Raw genomic sequence first — 17189 nt, 5'->3', positions numbered from 1 at the left:
AATATCAATATGCAACACAAACAACCCTCCACTATTCTTTGAGCCGTTTCGCAGCTCTCCCCATCAGGCTATCATCCGGCAGCCCACTCCGTTTCGTACCGGGCAAGCTACCCGATCGGATATCATTGTCGTCCTGCGTAACACGACGATGGGGATATTTACCCTCGAATCCCTCGAAGCAATTGGCCGGGATAGGCCCCCTGTTCTGGAAATACGGATGTTCAAGGGCCTCGCGAGCCGTGATTCTCTTAGTAGGATCATACTCCAGCAGTCGCGACAGAAGGTCGTATCCATCCGCGCCCGGCGTCCCAGTATTCGAGGCGGAAGAGTATCCGCCATTTTTCAAACAGTTCTGATACCAGCCCTCCAAGTTCGACGAGCGAGGCAGATGACCCGGCGCGCGGGACATTGCGAGGGACTGCAGCTGGGAGTATTCAGGCATCGATACGATACCCGGCCAGGCGTCCTTTGTAGGCAAGCCCATGATTTCGATGATCTTCATCATCTGATTCCGCTGGAACGGGACCGTCTTTTTGCTGTCCATTTTCGCTTCCTCGCCCTTGAATATAGGTCGGAGAGAGAGTAGCTCGGCAAATATGCATCCCACAGCCCATAGATCGACGGCCGGGGTGTAATGTCGGCTGCCCATTAACAGTTCGGGGGCACGGTACCATATTGTAACAACAACTTTGTCGCCGGAGAAAAGAGAGTTGAGAGGTTTGTAGAACAGACGCGCAAGTCCGAGATCTCCGACGCGAATAGCACCCTTAGACGTGACCAGAATATTCGCCGGTTTCAGGTCTCGATGCAGGACCCAATTTGTATGAAGGTAAAGTAAGCCATTGAGCAATTGGAATAGGATGGATCTGACCATCGGCGCTGGAATAGCATGCCTTTGAGGCTGGGTGTGGTGATGGATAATCTGAAGCAGATCATGTTCTGTGTATTCAAAGACCATAAAGATGCACTTGTCTTCCAAGATGATCTCCTCTAGCTGCACGACATTGGGATGGTCCAGTTCAGAGCACAGGGACATCTCCCGGATTGCTGACTGGGAGAGGCCCGTGTACTGGATAATTTCGCCCTCTTTATCCGGTTTGAACCTATGAGTGGTCAGCCATCGGAAGCCAATGTGATAGTGTGAGAATCCATGTCGACCAACTTTTTAATTGCGAATTCGCCTTTCTGTCCATTTTTCCCAACGGCCTTGTAAACACGGCCATAGGTACCGCTACTGATAAATCCCACAATATGGTATTTATCGCGCACACGGACTTTACTGGTATAGCCAGTCCCAGTCGATTTTCTCGGATCTATATTGTCTTCAAGTCCGGATAAATGTTAGCCACCGGATCCATTCTCGTTCTTCCGATCATGCAATTGAGTGTAAGAACGGATCCGTGATAGGGGAAGGGGGGAATGAAGAGGCGCGAGAGAGAGATAAAAGCCGAAGGAAGACAGAAAGAATATGACAACCATTCAGGCCAATGACCCACGGCCAATTCAGAGGGAAAAGCTATTACCACGTAGATAAAACCCGCCGATGGAATTAAAGAACGGGAAATTCCTTCCAAACATGATGAAAGAAAAAGCAGACAGAAAGGGCCGTCGTAGTACCCGGCGGTCACCGCGGAAGTGTCCTCCGAAATTATTTGAGATAGATTGCAGATAAAACCCCCTTATCCACCAGAACACATAGTGACGGGTCTAGACAGGGCAGAAATGTTTAACAAAATAAAAATAGAAATGTAAGATATCAATTAAGTGGCAAAAAGAGACTGTGATAGTCACTGGGTAGGTGATGGGGTGGGGGAATAATCTGATATTAATCGGTATTACCATCGACAGCGGTCAGTAGGCTCTTTTTCAAAGACAGACTCTGGCTGACGGTGGCCGCTGCGGGCCTGGACGATGCAGTGAACGGACCGGACGATGGCGGGTTTGTCAGACTCATGGAGAGCGCGGCGAAGGAGGCGAAGAGTGGAGGTGGGCTACTAGTTCATCTAATATTTATCAATCGGAAAAAGAGGCAGCAATCGGGCCCATGGAACCAGCGGTGGTGTGGACAGTGCACGGAAAGGCTGGTCTCCACTGGAGCAGCGAGCCTGCAGCGTCAGGAGTAATAATCAAATAGCAAGGCAAGGTGAAAATGCGGAGGGGATGGTTTGAAAAGACAAATGATCATGGTGAGATGCGACAATCAGGAACTTTAGAAGCTGATTGCTGCAACCCCCCAGTATTGGCGCTTTAGTCAGCAGGTGGCATGACTTGCCGCCGGGCTCTGTATGGTTGGGTTGGATGATCGACAATAAGGATCAAGTCCGGAGTAGCGACTGGGTTTCTGGTAACTTAGAGGTGAGGAGGTTATTCAAGTCTACGAAGGGATGGTTTGGAGAGCAAAGCTCCGAGTTGAAGGGGTGGTAGTTGTGCTAAATCGACATCCGTACTCCGCAGAGTATATATGGTCTACGTGAGAAAAGATAAAAAATAGGATGATCTGAACATAGTACGGTCGATAGTTTTAGGACAACTGCAAATTGATTGGCAACCTTCAGCTTTAAGGTGTCAATGTAGTAAGTTGTCTGCAATTCGACTGATGCTCACAGGGGAGTTGAGAGGGCTGAGGGACACGTCTCGTTTACTCCTGACACACATATCACGTGAATCAACCACTAAACAGCTCCTTCTGGAGGCGGTGCGATTTGGTACGGCAGTACTCCGTGCATGTGCCACTCACCGCCTTAAAGGATCTACCAAATACTCCGAAGCTCTACATAATACAAATGACTTGGAACAAAAAAAATAAGAAAAAAGGGAGAAGTCCAGAGGTTATTCCATACGGATACGGACCATACGTGTCCGATATATCCTTTGAACAGCGCTGAAATCCGGATCCCACAACCAGGTCGAGTAGATGTATCTCTATTAACTCCCGCTCACATAAATATATTGCACGAACATTGGCGTGAGGGACAGAATCAAGGTGATGGATAGAACCTAAGATGACAACACTGGAAGCCAATCCCAGAGTCTCCATAATGAAGAACATCTATTGCATACTACAGAAAGAGAATCAATCTGTTCCCATGATCCATAACCCTCTACTATGTGCACCCCGCACAAGGTCTCGGGATAATGGATCGATAACTTGGCAGCGCGTGAATCCCGGCTCCAAGCGGACCGAGGACTGAGCGTTGGCCGTTCTAATTAATTATTATCGATTATCCCCTCCGATAAGCAGAGATTAGCAAAGCCAGGGTACCAAGCCACTAATCTTAGCTAGATGATCCATCTGTCACTAGCTTACAGGCATCTGACACGGGACATCCAGCGCATCAGATCGAGCGGGCTTTGCGGCGAACCATTCAATTAAAAAGAAGGCAAACGTCGAGTCCTCAAGGATTGTCCGAACAGAACACATCTTGCGTCAGAATGCTCGGTCAACGTCAAGTCAGACCAATGAAGGCAATGGAACGATAGTCAACGAGCGCAAGGCCGAGGTTGAATGAACCCATCTTACTACTCCGTACTCCGTAGAACTACTAGGTATGGGCATAAATGGCGGATATATCTGGCGGGGGCGGGGTACACAATCCTGATCTCGGTCGAAGTTCCCCTCCTCTACTCTAGAGACGTTGCCACCTTCGCCGACGAAACGAATGCGAAAGATGAGGAGGGGCGAGAAAGTCTCGGACCAAGATATCCCAACCATTTTCCAACATCCAAAGCCTAAGGGCGGGGCATGACCGACCATAATTCAAGGAGTTAAAATCCAACATGCAGGATAACCCCGAGTCTATGCATGACTAGTAGGAAACGTTGGGATAATCTCTAGGAATCTTGTACTGCGTAAAAGATATCTCCTCGGTACTCCATGATACTACTAGTCAGTACTACCTAGGGGTAAGCAGTCAATCGATTCCTCCGGCGGACGAGAGAAGACCGGAGGAGGCTGAGACATCGTCCATCAATAAGAGTGCATGTTTTCCGACTTAGATCGGTGCCACCACGACGGAGCACCCTGGGATTTAATGGTTTAAATTAGCGGGAGTGACTGGTTTGGGAGTAATGCAGCAATCCTGCAGGCCAGATGCCCACTTGAATGATATGCACGGTGCAGTTCGCAATGCAGCTCCAGGGATGATGGAATTAGAAGCAGATGGCCCCCCTTCCACCGTGCGACAGTGGCAGGTTTCAGAAACACCGAAAAAAAAAAAAAAAAAAAAAAGGAAACATACATCTAGGAAATGAGGGAAGAGAAGTCAGAAACACCGGTTATTGAAGAGGAATGCGGGATTTATTCCAGAGAGGCTCTGATTCAGTCAGGGGGAGGCGGTGAAGTACTCCGTAAGTCCCTTGAACTGAGTGCTGGAGTTCCTCCATACTTTCCTCCATACCATCCCCTACCGAGGACAGACAGATGATATCCATAATGGTCAATGGAATTTCTCCCCCTCTTCTTCCATCGTCAAAGGTCATTGCTGAGCCACATCGGGAAACTGTGGTACACAAGCGCCAGACGAGAACAGAAATCGGCAAATAGTGCCTAGGCAGCCACTTTTCCCTCTCCAGAAGCCAAGTCGGCCGGTGGATCAAAGGCAAGACCACTTTTCTGTCAATTTCTAGCCTGACGTCGTGCTGATGGGGAAACTGCCAAGACCCGTAGCCGAAGGGTTCCGTGGGTTTTATTGCCGTTAGGAGGTTTATGTATTCATTCAATCTATCGTGGATCAAGAACGAGGGTCATCGGTCTCAGTGTATCATCACATCATGCACTTACGCCGTACTACTATGTAGGTAGGTTCTGTACTTACTGTAGTCTAGTTCTGTCTGTCTACATACCAGGATATAAATATAGTGATAGCGGAGCCTTCGGTTGAATTTAATTTAAAATCCCCCAAAATTAGTAGTCAGTAGTGCTTGCTGCCATTATTGCTGACCTTTCTTAAGAACCTCGTAAACCAGTAATCGGTCCAATCTCCCCCCTTCGCCCCATCAGTCCGTCGCCCGGGATTGTGAGCTTGTTGTTTCCTTTCTTCTTTCGCGCGCCCGGTCGTTCGTGTCGCCTCTCCTTTTCCCCCTCTGGCCTGTGTCCCTTCCATTCCGAACTTATCTTTTCTTACCCTGCACCTTGTGGCTATTTCTCCATTCTCTCCGCTCTCAGTCCCGATCGCATCGGCTGCCACTGGGTTTCCAGGATTTCGAGCAGCGTGTCCGGTACGTTGTGGTGGCTCCGAGTGTCGTAAATCGATCGACCCGGACGGATTGTAGATCAACCCGGCACTGGTAAACCGACAACCATCACCGCAACACCTCTCTGTCGTTGGAGAGCTGCATCCCAACGCTCCCCCCCGTCCATCAAACCATCCAAACCGCCCAATTAACCCGCCGAACTTTCGCTTGTCGATCCTTCTGTCCTTTCTACAATTTCGAGTATCGAATCAGCGGAGTTGACGCGACGTGTCCCGTCTTCCGTCTCACTGTTGAACCCCCGCACCTCCCGAACGGCCATTATGGTGCGGCTACCGATTCCTCAACGCCTGACCTCTCACCTGAGTACCCGGAGCAATGCCTCGACCCCTGGTCAGAGCCGGAGCACAAGTCCGATGAGGTTCCCGGATTCTAAACCTCCCCTTATCCTCAAGGTTACCGTGTTACGGGTGAGTGATGTGCCTCAACGGCAGAGATTACGTCAAGCTTTGCCGGCTGTTCCCTGTAACTGACCTTCGCCTCGTTGCAACAGGGGCGCAACCTCGCGGCCAAAGATAGAAACGGTACTAGCGATCCGGTGAGTTACATTTACACCCCTTCAACTCGTCCTCGAACAACCATGACTGACTGCCGGCGTTTTCCGCTTAGTACCTAATCGTTACCCTCGGAGATGCGCGACAGCAGACCCCCACGATATCAAAGACCTTGAACCCAGAATGGAACGTTTCCTTTGAAATGCCCGTTGTCGGAGTGCCGCTGTTAGAATGTATTTGTTGGGATCATGACAGATTTGGAAAGGACTACATGGGCGAGTTCGACATTCCCTTAGAAGAGATCTTTTCTCCCGGGGAGGTACAACAGCAGGTAGGTCCTGACTGTATAATTGGAAGATCGCGGGACTTGAATAGACTGACATTTCTCTGAAGCCGAGATGGTATACCCTGAAGTCCAAACGGGTTAAGAAGAAGGACAGCACCGTATCTGGAGAGATCTTTCTCCAATTCTCGCTTGTCGACCCCTCGAACCCCTCCGCATCCCCCGATGAGATCTACCAGAAATTCAAAAGTGTGGTGTGTACCAGCGAGGACGACGAAGACTATCCGCAGAATCCTTCCATCGTGTTGGGTGATGCCGACAGAGATGAAGAAACGTCGGATGAGACCGACGACCCGGCGAAACCGGAGGTCGTGGAGAAACGGCGCAGAAGGTTGCGGCTGGCACGACTCAAGCGCAGGTCATTGGCAGCTCGAGCGTACCAGTTTTCTGGCGCCGGAAACGGTGTCCAGGGAATTGTGTTCATGGAGATTGTCAGAGTAACGGACCTCCCGCCAGAACGAAACGGTATGATTTCATAGCTCCCGCTCCCTCATCTGCTCAACCCTCAAGAGTCAAGCCTGTGGCTTATCATAGAAACTAGTGACCCGTACTTCCTTTGACATGGACCCGTTCGTTGTGACCTCGTTGGGAAGAAAGACTCTCCGGACACCCGTTATACGTCACAACCTAAACCCAGTATACAACGAGAAGATGGTGTTCCAAGTCATGAAGCACGAACAATCTTACACGATCGGCTTTACTGTGATGGACAGGGACAAGTTCTCCGGCAACGACTTTGTCGCTTCCGCTGGCTTTCCACTTCAAACGTTGATCCAGTCGGCCCCTGAGGCCGATCCGGAAACGGGTCTCTACAAATTTTTGGACCCTACTCTTGATCCAACAGGGTCTGACACCTCTGAACCCGAAAACACGGCTGGAATCAAGATTGATATTAGTCCGTCCCCGTCAACCAATAGCTTGTCGAGGCTGTCAAATAAACCGAGGTCTCGGAGTAGCACTGCGTCTATGTCGGGTCAGTCAGTGCACTCGAGCCAGGAGCTATCAACGTCGCTCCCTCCTACGTTGGCCGTCGAGGAGGGCTCGGGAAGTAATATTTCCTCTGCCCCAACCGCGACAAACAATAGCGCAATCGCGCCGCTCGAGTCAGAAGGACTCCAATCGTATCGCATCCCACTGACGCTGAAACACAAAGAGCGATGGGAGGACAAGCATTCACCAGAATTAATTGTGAAGGCTAAATACATGCCTTATCGCGCCCTACGTCAACAGTTCTGGCGGCTAATGCTTCGGCAATATGACGCCGACGACAGTGGTCGCATCGACAAAGTCGAGCTCACGACGATGCTCGACACTCTGGGCTCAACGCTGAAGGAGTCCACCATTGACAGCTTCTTCGAACGTTTCAGTGAGGAAAATGAACTTTCCGACACAATGGACCTAACCTTTGATCAAGTGGTGATCTGTCTGGAGGACACCCTCCAGGCTCTACAGTACTCTCGCTCAGGCATTGACATTAAGAAGCTCGTGTCAACCTCCTCTACGGGCAGCCAAGAAAGCGAGGATCCGTCGAGTGGCGATGATGATTTGGAAGCCACCTCTGCCCTAGCCGCTAACACTGATCCACAGTCGACATCCGTACCTACATTGTCTAGTGAAGATCAGCTCGCTTTGAATGAAGAGGATCTTCACCCAGATGATCTAGGTGATGAACGCGGTGAGGAGCATGTGGTTGAAATCCGAGAATGTCCGCTGTGCCACCAGCCGCGACTCTCGAAACGCTCCGACGCGGATATCATTACCCACATTGCCACTTGTGCGAGTCGAGACTGGCGACAAGTCGACAATCTCGTGATGGGCGGCTTTGTGACCTCAAGTCAAGCACAGCGCAAGTGGTACACCAAAGTCATCACAAAGATTTCCTATGGAGGATATAAACTAGGAGCTAATTCCGCAAACATCCTTGTTCAAGATCGGATCACAGGACAGATCAACGAGGAGCGGATGAGTGTCTACGTTCGTCTTGGTATTCGCCTGCTGTATAAGGGGTTGAAGAGCCGAGATATGGAGAAGAAGCGAAGTATGAGCCTTTGAATCATGCGAATCAGCTGAAAAAATGAAGAAAAAGCTAACGATTTATAACAGTTCGTAAAATCCTGAAATCTCTCAGTATCAAGCAAGGCAAAAAATACGACGACCCGGATTCTGCAAGCCAGATCCGAGACTTCATCAACTTTCATCAACTTGATCTGTCAGAGGTTCTGCTTCCCTTAGATCAGTTCAAGACTTTCAACGAGTTCTTCTACCGCCAGCTCAAGCCAGAGGCTCGACCCTGCTCGGCTCCCAACGACCCCAGGGTCGTGGTCTCTCCGGCTGATTGCCGATCGGTCGTTTTTGACCGCATGAGTGATGCAGCTAGCATCTGGGTCAAAGGGCGGGAATTCTCTATCGAGCGCCTCCTCGGAAATGCCTATCCCGAGGATGCCCATCGGTACAAGAACGGAGCAGTGGGTGTTTTCCGTCTTGCACCTCAGGACTACCATCGCTTCCACATTCCCGTTGATGGTGTCATGGGAGCACCAAAGACCATTGAGGGTGAATACTACACCGTCAACCCAATGGCCATCCGCTCTGCCCTGGATGTGTATGGCGAGAATGTGCGTATTTTGGTGCCAATTGATTCGGTCGCACATGGCCGTGTGATGGTGGTCTGCGTTGGGGCCATGATGGTTGGTAGCACCGTGATAACCCGCCAGGCCGGGGAGAAGGTTTCTCGCGGTGATGAACTTGGATACTTCAAATTTGGCGGAAGTACTCTCCTTGTCCTTTTCGAGGAAGGAGCAATGAAGTTCGATGCTGACCTCGTGGACAACTCGAAAGGACCTTTGGAAACTTTGGTAAGCACCCCCCCCCTCCCCCCTTGCTGATTGAGACGCACAAGGTTTGCTAACAGAAGCTTCTTTTGTTTTCTAGATCCGCGTGGGTATGTCTGTGGGCCACAGCCCAGATATGCCCCAGTTCGAACCTGATATGCCCAAGAAGCGCGAGAACCTTACCCATGAAGAGATTCAAGCCGCTAAACGTAGAATTGAAGGTAGCCTGGCTCCACTGGCCGAAGGCGACGGGTTTCCATAAACATAGTTCGCTCCCGACGGGGTGAATTGTCATTTTTAGGGCGTTTCGTGATTTGATTTGGAGAAGGCCAGGAGCCTTTCATTAGCGATTTAGCTATCATTGTTATAACTTTTGTGATAAACCTGGACTATGAGTGCCAGCGACAGGAGAGAAGTGCGTGTTAGATAGCCATTGGACATATCGAGGCAAAGCAAAGGCCATATGTAATTTTGACATAATAACAGACCACCCATTCCCATGTTTGATACTTCGATCATATCATGATAAATCCATAGTTACTGACAATACGTCGCCAGAGTGAAGGCGGACGGAGTGTCACCCCAAAGGGGCTTAGCGCGCCATCCCCCACGCGCCACGACCAAAACAACCGCGTGCTGCGGCGACTTGCAAGAGCAAACCCCCCATCGACTCCGACAACGCCGGTCTTCGAGCCCTGCTGCACAAGGAGCGTCTTCTTAATTCCGCCAGCGACCTATGTGTCCAATCTAATTATCGCACCCCGCGATCTCCAATTGTGTCTGATTGTTGGACGCGCCTCCCCGAAGACCGACAATACGTCCTGGGAAAACCCCCCCAATCTCCGTTGACCGAATTCGCGGAACCGAGCTTCCCTAGTCAACTGCGACCGCGCGACATCCATCCACCCGCGCCAGTCGGATGAGAAGCACATTTGAGAAAATTCGCAACAGCGCGGATTGATTGATTATATTGAGATTTCTTGATTGTTGAGCGTACTGCGGATGCGCACTTGCTAAGGGAAGGGAGCTTGAGACACGACAAAACAAGCCGGCTCGGCCGCCCTCCTCAGCACCGCGACTATTTTCGAATTAGCAAAAGGGAAATCGCTGCGATAAAGCGCTGTTGCAGCTTGAGCATCTTTTTGAGCTTGTTCCGCGTTTCCACATCCATATACGCCCCTCCCCACCTTCTCTTGGTCTTGACATGACCGTCACTGTTGTGGCTACCCCTGCAGCGAAGACGAAACGTCGCGACCCCCTGAGAACCATCGACATGGCAACTTCCCAGGCCCAGGCGCGTCCTGCGCCATCCGCCACGTCTGGCAAAGCGGGTCGGAAAGGCATGAGATCGAGTGCGCGACTGAGTTTGAACAGTCAGGAGAAGGCCGAGGAGGCTTCAACGCGGGGGAAAAAAAGGAGTGAGTTATCCAGGCTGTTGTCATATTTCACCGCACTACGAGCTCAAAACTCGAGGTTCCCGCCATGCGCTTTGAATGCGCAGTCAAGAGTTGTCGCTAATGCTTAACTTCGGTCGCTACTGCAGATTCTTTCAGCGAGGACGACGATGATTTCCAGTTCACACGCATACCCAAGAAATCGAAACCTACGGTGGCCGCCATTCCCGAGCATGTCACTGAAGAGTCTGCACCGCAGCCGTCCCCGAAGAGAGGTCGACCACCGAAAAAGCGAGCTGCAGAGAAGTCTGAAGCTCCTACCGAAACGAATCATACGACGGAACCTCGGGCGAAGCGATCGACGAGAGGGAAGATGAAAGATCCGGCGCCTGAGCCTGAAGCACAACCTCAAACACAACCTCAAACCCAAACGCAAACCCACGCACAACCGCAACCACAGCCCCCACAGCAGCCTCAACCGGCGAATGATAATCATGATCGCACTGAGCCAGCACCAAAAGAAAAAGAGAGAAAGAAACGAAGAGGACGACCGAGCAAATCGAACGAGGAGGCTGAGCGGCGAAACGGACTCGTGTCTCCAGAGCCTCAGAAGACAGGGACGGCAACAATTGCACTCCCTGCGGCCGACACGCCGGTTATTCAACGGAATAAGGAAATGAGAGGACAGACAAAGGCAGGAAAAGGAAATAGGCGAAGCAGTTTAGGGATGAGAGGGCGACGAGCTAGTTCACTCATCGATTCTGGGGTTTCGAATGGTGACAAAATTTCTGGATCAAGCATTTCGACGCAGGATGCTAACAGCCTATAGCTTTACCCCACAAGGAGGTTGGCACGGCAGACTTCTACAAGCACATTTCCAGCGACGGTCTACCAGAGCCGAAGAGGATGCGTCAACTTTTGACTTGGTGTGGAACTCGCGCGTTGGGAGAGAAGCCCACTGGGTCGGGTGCTGAGGATGCCAGCGTGCATTTGGCGGGTAGGTTATATCGATCAAACTTGAGGGTTTCTGTGACTGACAAGTAGCAGCGCGTGTGATCCAGGAGGAAATTTTGAAGGAGTTTTCCATTAATTCCGAGCTATCGAACTGGTTCTCCCGGGAAGATATCAACCCTCCGTCGGTCGTGGTCAAGAAGCCGAACCCAAAGAATGTTCAGAATACAGAGAAGATCAAGGAGCTGGAGGAGCAAATTCAGAAGTAAGAATTGCTGAGCTGATTACCCTGAAACTAGCTTGCTAACAATCATTCAAGGCTACAAAAACAGAAGCATTCTTTAAGTGCGCTCCTCCGATCTTCGCCTATCCCGCCGATTAAGCAACCCCCAAGCCAACCGGATACTGCAACAAATGGGCATCCCGAGCAGCGGCTGTCACAAACGGAGCCTGATCCTAATAAATCTGGGCATCAAAAGCAGTCCCATCAACCCGACTCGATCGACCTTTCGCTCCTTGAGCCCTCTCAACTCAAACTTTATGCCTTGCTAGACCCTGATGCAGCAAAGCGACATTCAACCACGGAGTCCGAAGAAACAGCACCCCCTTCGGACGCCACTACTCTGCCTCTAATCAACCCTTCAACTATCTCTACGCGTTTGTCCCGTATAACCTCTGGTCTTGCACCAACCTTGGATTCGTTCGCGGCTGGCGTCCATGATATCGAGCTATATCGGGCTATGTCCGACAATGTATCGTCGCGGATCCTGCGCATCTGCGCCGAGCGATTAGATGAGCGCGAAGCCAGAAAATCCCTAGGAAGACTGGCTTTGGAAGAGCAAGGAGAGCAAAAAGACCTCAGTCTCCGGCCACGCGTTCGAGAGGACATCGGTGTGATCCTCGGGGCCCTCAGTCGAGTCGAACGACGGGGATAAGATACACCATGAGCCTATATGTTGAACAAGGGAAACATGTAAATACCTCGTTCACAAATCATGTACTTTTTTTGTGTGTTTGAATTTCGATATTCTCGGGTCCGACCTTTGTTGTTGGCCCGGGAATGCTTTGGGTTTGTTTGTTCGTTACTATTCAGGCAGCATGCAAGCAATGGAGTTGGGGTGTTTCTCCTGACTGGGACTTGGATCAGTTTATTTGTTGCGGATGCAAAATGGCTACCACCACCGGTATTATGGACTGCGATGCAATAGCTAGGGATTGATTCCGATTCCAATTTCAATATTAAAGCGGCAGATAAAGCAGCTAGACAGACAGACATTCTTTGTAAGAAATTTTCTGTCTCGCAATCAATAAGCCCGACTACTTTTCTACCACATATGAGCACTACTCCCCTCTCCTCGCCGGATTGATCTGTCCTGCTCCTTGAGAGGATTTATTTTAGCTCCTACAGTAATTAGAATACTCAGAAGATAATGTAGTATAATCATAACGTAACTCAAACTAGGTGTCCCTTCCCACGTCACAAATAGGTGGATCTGCTTCTGAGAATATAGTATACCCAGCCTATCATGATCAGTGGCGACATAAGACTTTAATCGCCATCTGCCATGCGTGACCCTTCTACTCCGAACGGACAGATAGGCGCATGAGAACATGAAAAGTAGGTAACCAGGATATGCGAGAATGACCACTCGATACCTAACCTAAGGTAGACATTGTCGTTTCTATCTATGTATCTACTTGTTTGGTTGACATGCACGCTTATCGATCCACAGGGAACGAAACCGAAGTCCCGCGTGTTTTCGGGGCTGATAAGACCAGGTAAATTTTGCCCTTATCCTATCCAATCCAATCCGATAACGCAATGTGATGCAATGCAGCGGAGCCGACATGATGTGCTGTTTAAATAATGATCGGAAGCATATACAATGGAGGATATAGTAAGGTAGTAAAGTTACTTATCAGCGTCAGCATTAATCTAGCTCACTTGGGTAGGAAGATTTTAAATCTAATATTGCATCAACGGCGATGATCATGACTTCATGATATCTACGATGCCATCGGGGTTGGTTCCTAGATGTTAGCTGGTCGATGGGGAGAAAACCTGCTTTTCGCAGATTGCACCACCCAGTCTAGTCTGTTCACCTGCACCACGTGGGAATAAAGTGGCCGGTTCGGTGAAGGAAAGAAGACAAGAATGATAATTTCTGGCTGGCTAAGGTAAGGCGAGCTAGCGACGGGAGTATGCAAGATAGTAGTAGGTAGTAGGTCAGTGCTTGTGCAGGATGACTTCAAGTGTATCACCTGTGTTAATTCAATTGGATACCAGCATGCAGCATATACCCCCCTAGGAGGTAACTATAGTACGGAGTAGTAAGTACTCCGTCGGTATCTCGGACTTGGGTACCTAACTATGGAGCACGATAGACTCGCATGAATGGTTCAATGCACGGATCTCTAGTCTGCAGTTTTGCTAGCTACAGCTCTTTATTTTATTTTATTTTATTTTATCTTTTTTAATTTTAATTTTTCGCAGTCTTATTTGCCCGTGGAGACGTTATTTTCAAATTATTCTCCGTAGGTGGTGGTTGGTGAGTGGGATCGGGGGATTTCTTTCTTTCAACCGTTGAATTCTACCGAGTTAGAGTCTAGAGAAAGGAGTAAAATAAGTAAAGCCCAAAAGAAATAGTGGCCTAGATTAGTCGGTGAAATCCTTTGAGATAGCCGATTGATTGATTGATTACCTTCCATGATTTCCAATACCTGATAGCTACTAGGGGAACAAAACTCAGGACCAGCTACGAAGCAGCGCTATTAGCATGTAGAAGGGGAACACAGACCATCAAAGCACCAAGAAGGAGGGTTGGACAGAGCGACCGGATTGAGAATGGGTGAGCCACGCCCAATCGCTCATGTCGAAGAACCTGAAAGGCCATGTGATTGTTGAGATACGAAGCATGTGGTGTCCGTACTTACCTACTAGCTGCAAGGACCACTTGATATTAGACTAGGGAGCGCTAAGAACTAGCGAGCTTTACTCCTGATTCTCATTATCAATTTTAATCCACGTAGCGGGCTGTCTGTTCAGAAACCTGTATGAAAAAGAGGGGGGAGGGGCAAAACCCAGAGCGTCAGAAAAAAAAAAAAAAAAACTAGATATCTTTTGCCAGCCACATGACCGACAATATAACTGGGGCAGAACAGATCTAGAAGCTTGGGAGCCAGGGGCTGCGGTTATCTAGTTCCGAAGGATTTGTCGTTGATTGTGCGGTTGGAGTGGATCGCCTTCTAGGAGGAACGGGGTTCCGCGCTCGGTTGACCTGTGGTTTCAACGAGCAATTGGCCTTATGGCTTATGTGCCTAGTCTACTAATCTAAGAGGTAGAACTAAAACCTACTTGCAGATGCCGAGGCGCCGATAAGCCAACTAACTTGATAGGCTGGCGCCAATTGAGTCATTGAGCCAGCATCTCTGATTCTGACGGATTGTTCGCGAATGAAGAGGAAATGGAATGTTTGAGGGGTTGAGACGATGTTGCCGTCATCAGAACTTACCTAAAAGGTTTTCTCGATCCGAGAATAGTTTCATTGCCTGACAATCTGTTGCTTGCCAAAGTTGCAAGCGGACAAGAGATGCAGCCTCAGGCCAGACCGGCGAGGCAAATAAGCTCGGACCCACTTATTCCCGAAATAGCAGAAGCTCGGATCGGCCGATGACTAAGGCGTCTTTCCATGGCTCCGGACTATGAGCCTGACAATTCTGATAGTGTGGCTAGGTCTATACGGTGTACTCATAGTCGCATCTTCACTCGTCAAACGACATGGGACACAAGATACTCCGTTATCCCCCACACCCCACGGGCAAAACATGACAGAATCTCTCATCCGCTTCTTGACCATCACACCCGAAGGGCACATACATCCGCGTCCCGGCTCGGCATGCCATTCTCCCCGGTAGGACGGGAGGTTCGTTGCAGGCGCCTCTGCCTCAGCTCTCGGATCGATAATTAGGTATTGGTCCCTGCACCCTTGCGTGTCGTACCAGCATCCTCTCGAAGTCACGCAGGGAAATGAATCGAATTCCGTTGGGTGACACCGCCCCCGGCTAGCTAAATGGGTTATGATGGATGGGGATGATGAAATGATGACTCAGGGCTGGGTTGACCGGGTGTGTGATTATTGACCCTTTTTCTCACCGGATATGAGAAGGGGTTCCAGGTCGGACTGGCTCACATCGTACAGAGCCCCCCCGGGTTTCATTTTGGACCTCCCCTTCCCCATTGCATCCAGACCAAGCCCCAGCGGATGAGCTGGGAGGCCGTCGACCAAGACGGGGCGAGAAAGACGGCTGTGTGACACCCCGCTTATGATATCTGAGAAATCTGGGAGCAAGTGAGCACTGACATCATGGAGAGAAAGGTGTCAGACATACGGAGTACAGGCGATGAGGTGGAAATTGCACATGTTGGAGACGAAATGGCCTTTCGCACTGACGGAGCCAGGAGGAACATGGAGTAGGTGGAAGATCAAGCTCAGAAGACAGTTGATGTTCTGTCGGTTTCTAAGAATATTTCCCGGTGGATCGGTCGCACTATACGTGTCAATCATGAAAATCATGTACACATACAATAGTCTTTTTAGTCATTTTTCGGTAGCCGGACAATACGGAATGAGTATGGATCAGTGACCCTAGGCTGTGTAAAAGTGGATCTGACATGACCGACAGCAATGCTAAACAAATGTAAGGAGTTGTTGCCCGAAACCTCCAGAAGCATTCCAAGCTCCCATACCTATCAGTTATGTCTTGATAATTCCGAGCTCTGAAACAAGGTCCAGCCACAAGGCAGACCATTTCGGTACGGACTACCTGCGGTCCTACGGACTTGTCGATAGCATGAAACGGGTTGCCTAGACAATTGATGGAATTAATTTACTAGGCTAGTGTACAGTTGGGCAGCCATCAGAGCTCATATCAAAAAATTAGCATGCAGCCCAATTAAAGGGGGGACATGCAGTTCTCGAAAAAAAGAGCGAAGAGAAAAACAAAAAGGACAGACCTTCGGGTGCCCAGTGCGTCTTGCATAGAGTCCACCGGATCAACGGTCAATCCCTCTCAGTTTAGGCTATAGTCAGTCATTCGGCGCTGATCATCAGGGACCGTCGCGCTGCACCCAGGGGCGACGAGCCAAAGGGAGGGATTCGTAATCTGTAGGCGTGACCTGCAACAGTCCAATGCAACACCACTCTTCACCTCTCTTTCTTCGCTTGCTGCCCCTCCTCCCTTTTTCCCGCTCTCCACTTCCCTTTGTTTCTTTATCTGTCATTGTTCTATCTATGTATTCTTCTGCCTAGCTAAGCCTTTCACCCTTCTGGCCTTACTCGTCTCATGTGGCGATCCCGATGAATTCCAGAGCCCGCCAGAAGCTTCGTAAGACATTTCGCTGACCTGCTAGCTATTAGCTATCTCTCTAGCCAACGCTCGAACATACCCACCCACCCTTCGCCTCCCCTTTTCCCTGTCGATGACGAGGATGGCGTGCTGTGAACAAGGAATTACTTCGATCTAGTCTAAGCTTTCGTCATGCATGGACACTCCGTCTATCGCTCATGGGGGTGAGAGAGACCGATGACCCGTAACCACCCTATCGGCTTTGACATTCACTGCCATCGGGTTGCCGAGAAACCTGACGTGCTGACGATAGCCTCTCCTATTCGCGCAATCCTATCCCTACTCGCGGGAAAAAAACCTACGGGATCCGCGTCCAGACCGACCGATCGTTCGTGGGTCCTCTTGTTGTCTCTCTCTCGGCTCTCCCTTCGCTTGTGCCTGGGTCCTCCCTCCGGCCCACGGTCCGGCTCGGGCGCTAAGAGAAGAATCGCTATCATGAAATCCATAATAAACTTGTTCTTTCGGCGCTTGGTGGATCCACTACAGTTTTTGTCTCCGAGATAAAATAAAAAGAAAGAAA

General features: G+C 50.0%; 3 protein-coding genes across 3 annotated transcripts; 2 read left to right on the top strand and 1 right to left on the bottom strand.

The window, feature by feature from the left end:
• Positions 1-31: 31 nt before the first annotated feature.
• Positions 32-1954, bottom strand: ssn3 (cyclin-dependent serine/threonine protein kinase SSN3; the record flags this gene model as incomplete). Its single annotated transcript, XM_053100661.1, has 3 exons — positions 32-1103; positions 1163-1322; positions 1840-1954. The coding sequence occupies 3 exons, from the start codon at positions 1952-1954 to the stop codon at positions 32-34; spliced, it is 1347 nt and encodes a 448-aa protein (XP_052955677.1).
• Positions 1955-5513: 3559 nt separating this feature from the next.
• On the top strand, positions 5514-9180 carry KD926_007776 (putative phosphatidylserine decarboxylase Psd2; the record flags this gene model as incomplete). Its single annotated transcript, XM_053100660.1, has 7 exons — positions 5514-5660; positions 5744-5788; positions 5860-6075; positions 6138-6552; positions 6629-8125; positions 8191-8942; positions 9019-9180. The coding sequence occupies 7 exons, from the start codon at positions 5514-5516 to the stop codon at positions 9178-9180; spliced, it is 3234 nt and encodes a 1077-aa protein (XP_052955676.1).
• A 942-nt stretch (positions 9181-10122) lies between these two features.
• Positions 10123-12198, top strand: KD926_007775 (Mis12-Mtw1 family protein; the record flags this gene model as incomplete). Its single annotated transcript, XM_053100659.1, has 5 exons — positions 10123-10336; positions 10462-11088; positions 11142-11309; positions 11360-11528; positions 11583-12198. The coding sequence occupies 5 exons, from the start codon at positions 10123-10125 to the stop codon at positions 12196-12198; spliced, it is 1794 nt and encodes a 597-aa protein (XP_052955675.1).
• Positions 12199-17189: the final 4991 nt, after the last annotated feature.

This window comes from Aspergillus affinis, assembly GCF_023601865.1.
Source record: "Aspergillus affinis strain CMG 70 chromosome Unknown NODE_48_length_219146_cov_87_397053, whole genome shotgun sequence".
NCBI lineage: Eukaryota > Fungi > Ascomycota > Eurotiomycetes > Eurotiales > Aspergillaceae > Aspergillus > Aspergillus affinis.
Note: the sequence above shows the minus strand (reverse complement) of the source record. Positions and strands in the feature narration are given on the sequence as shown.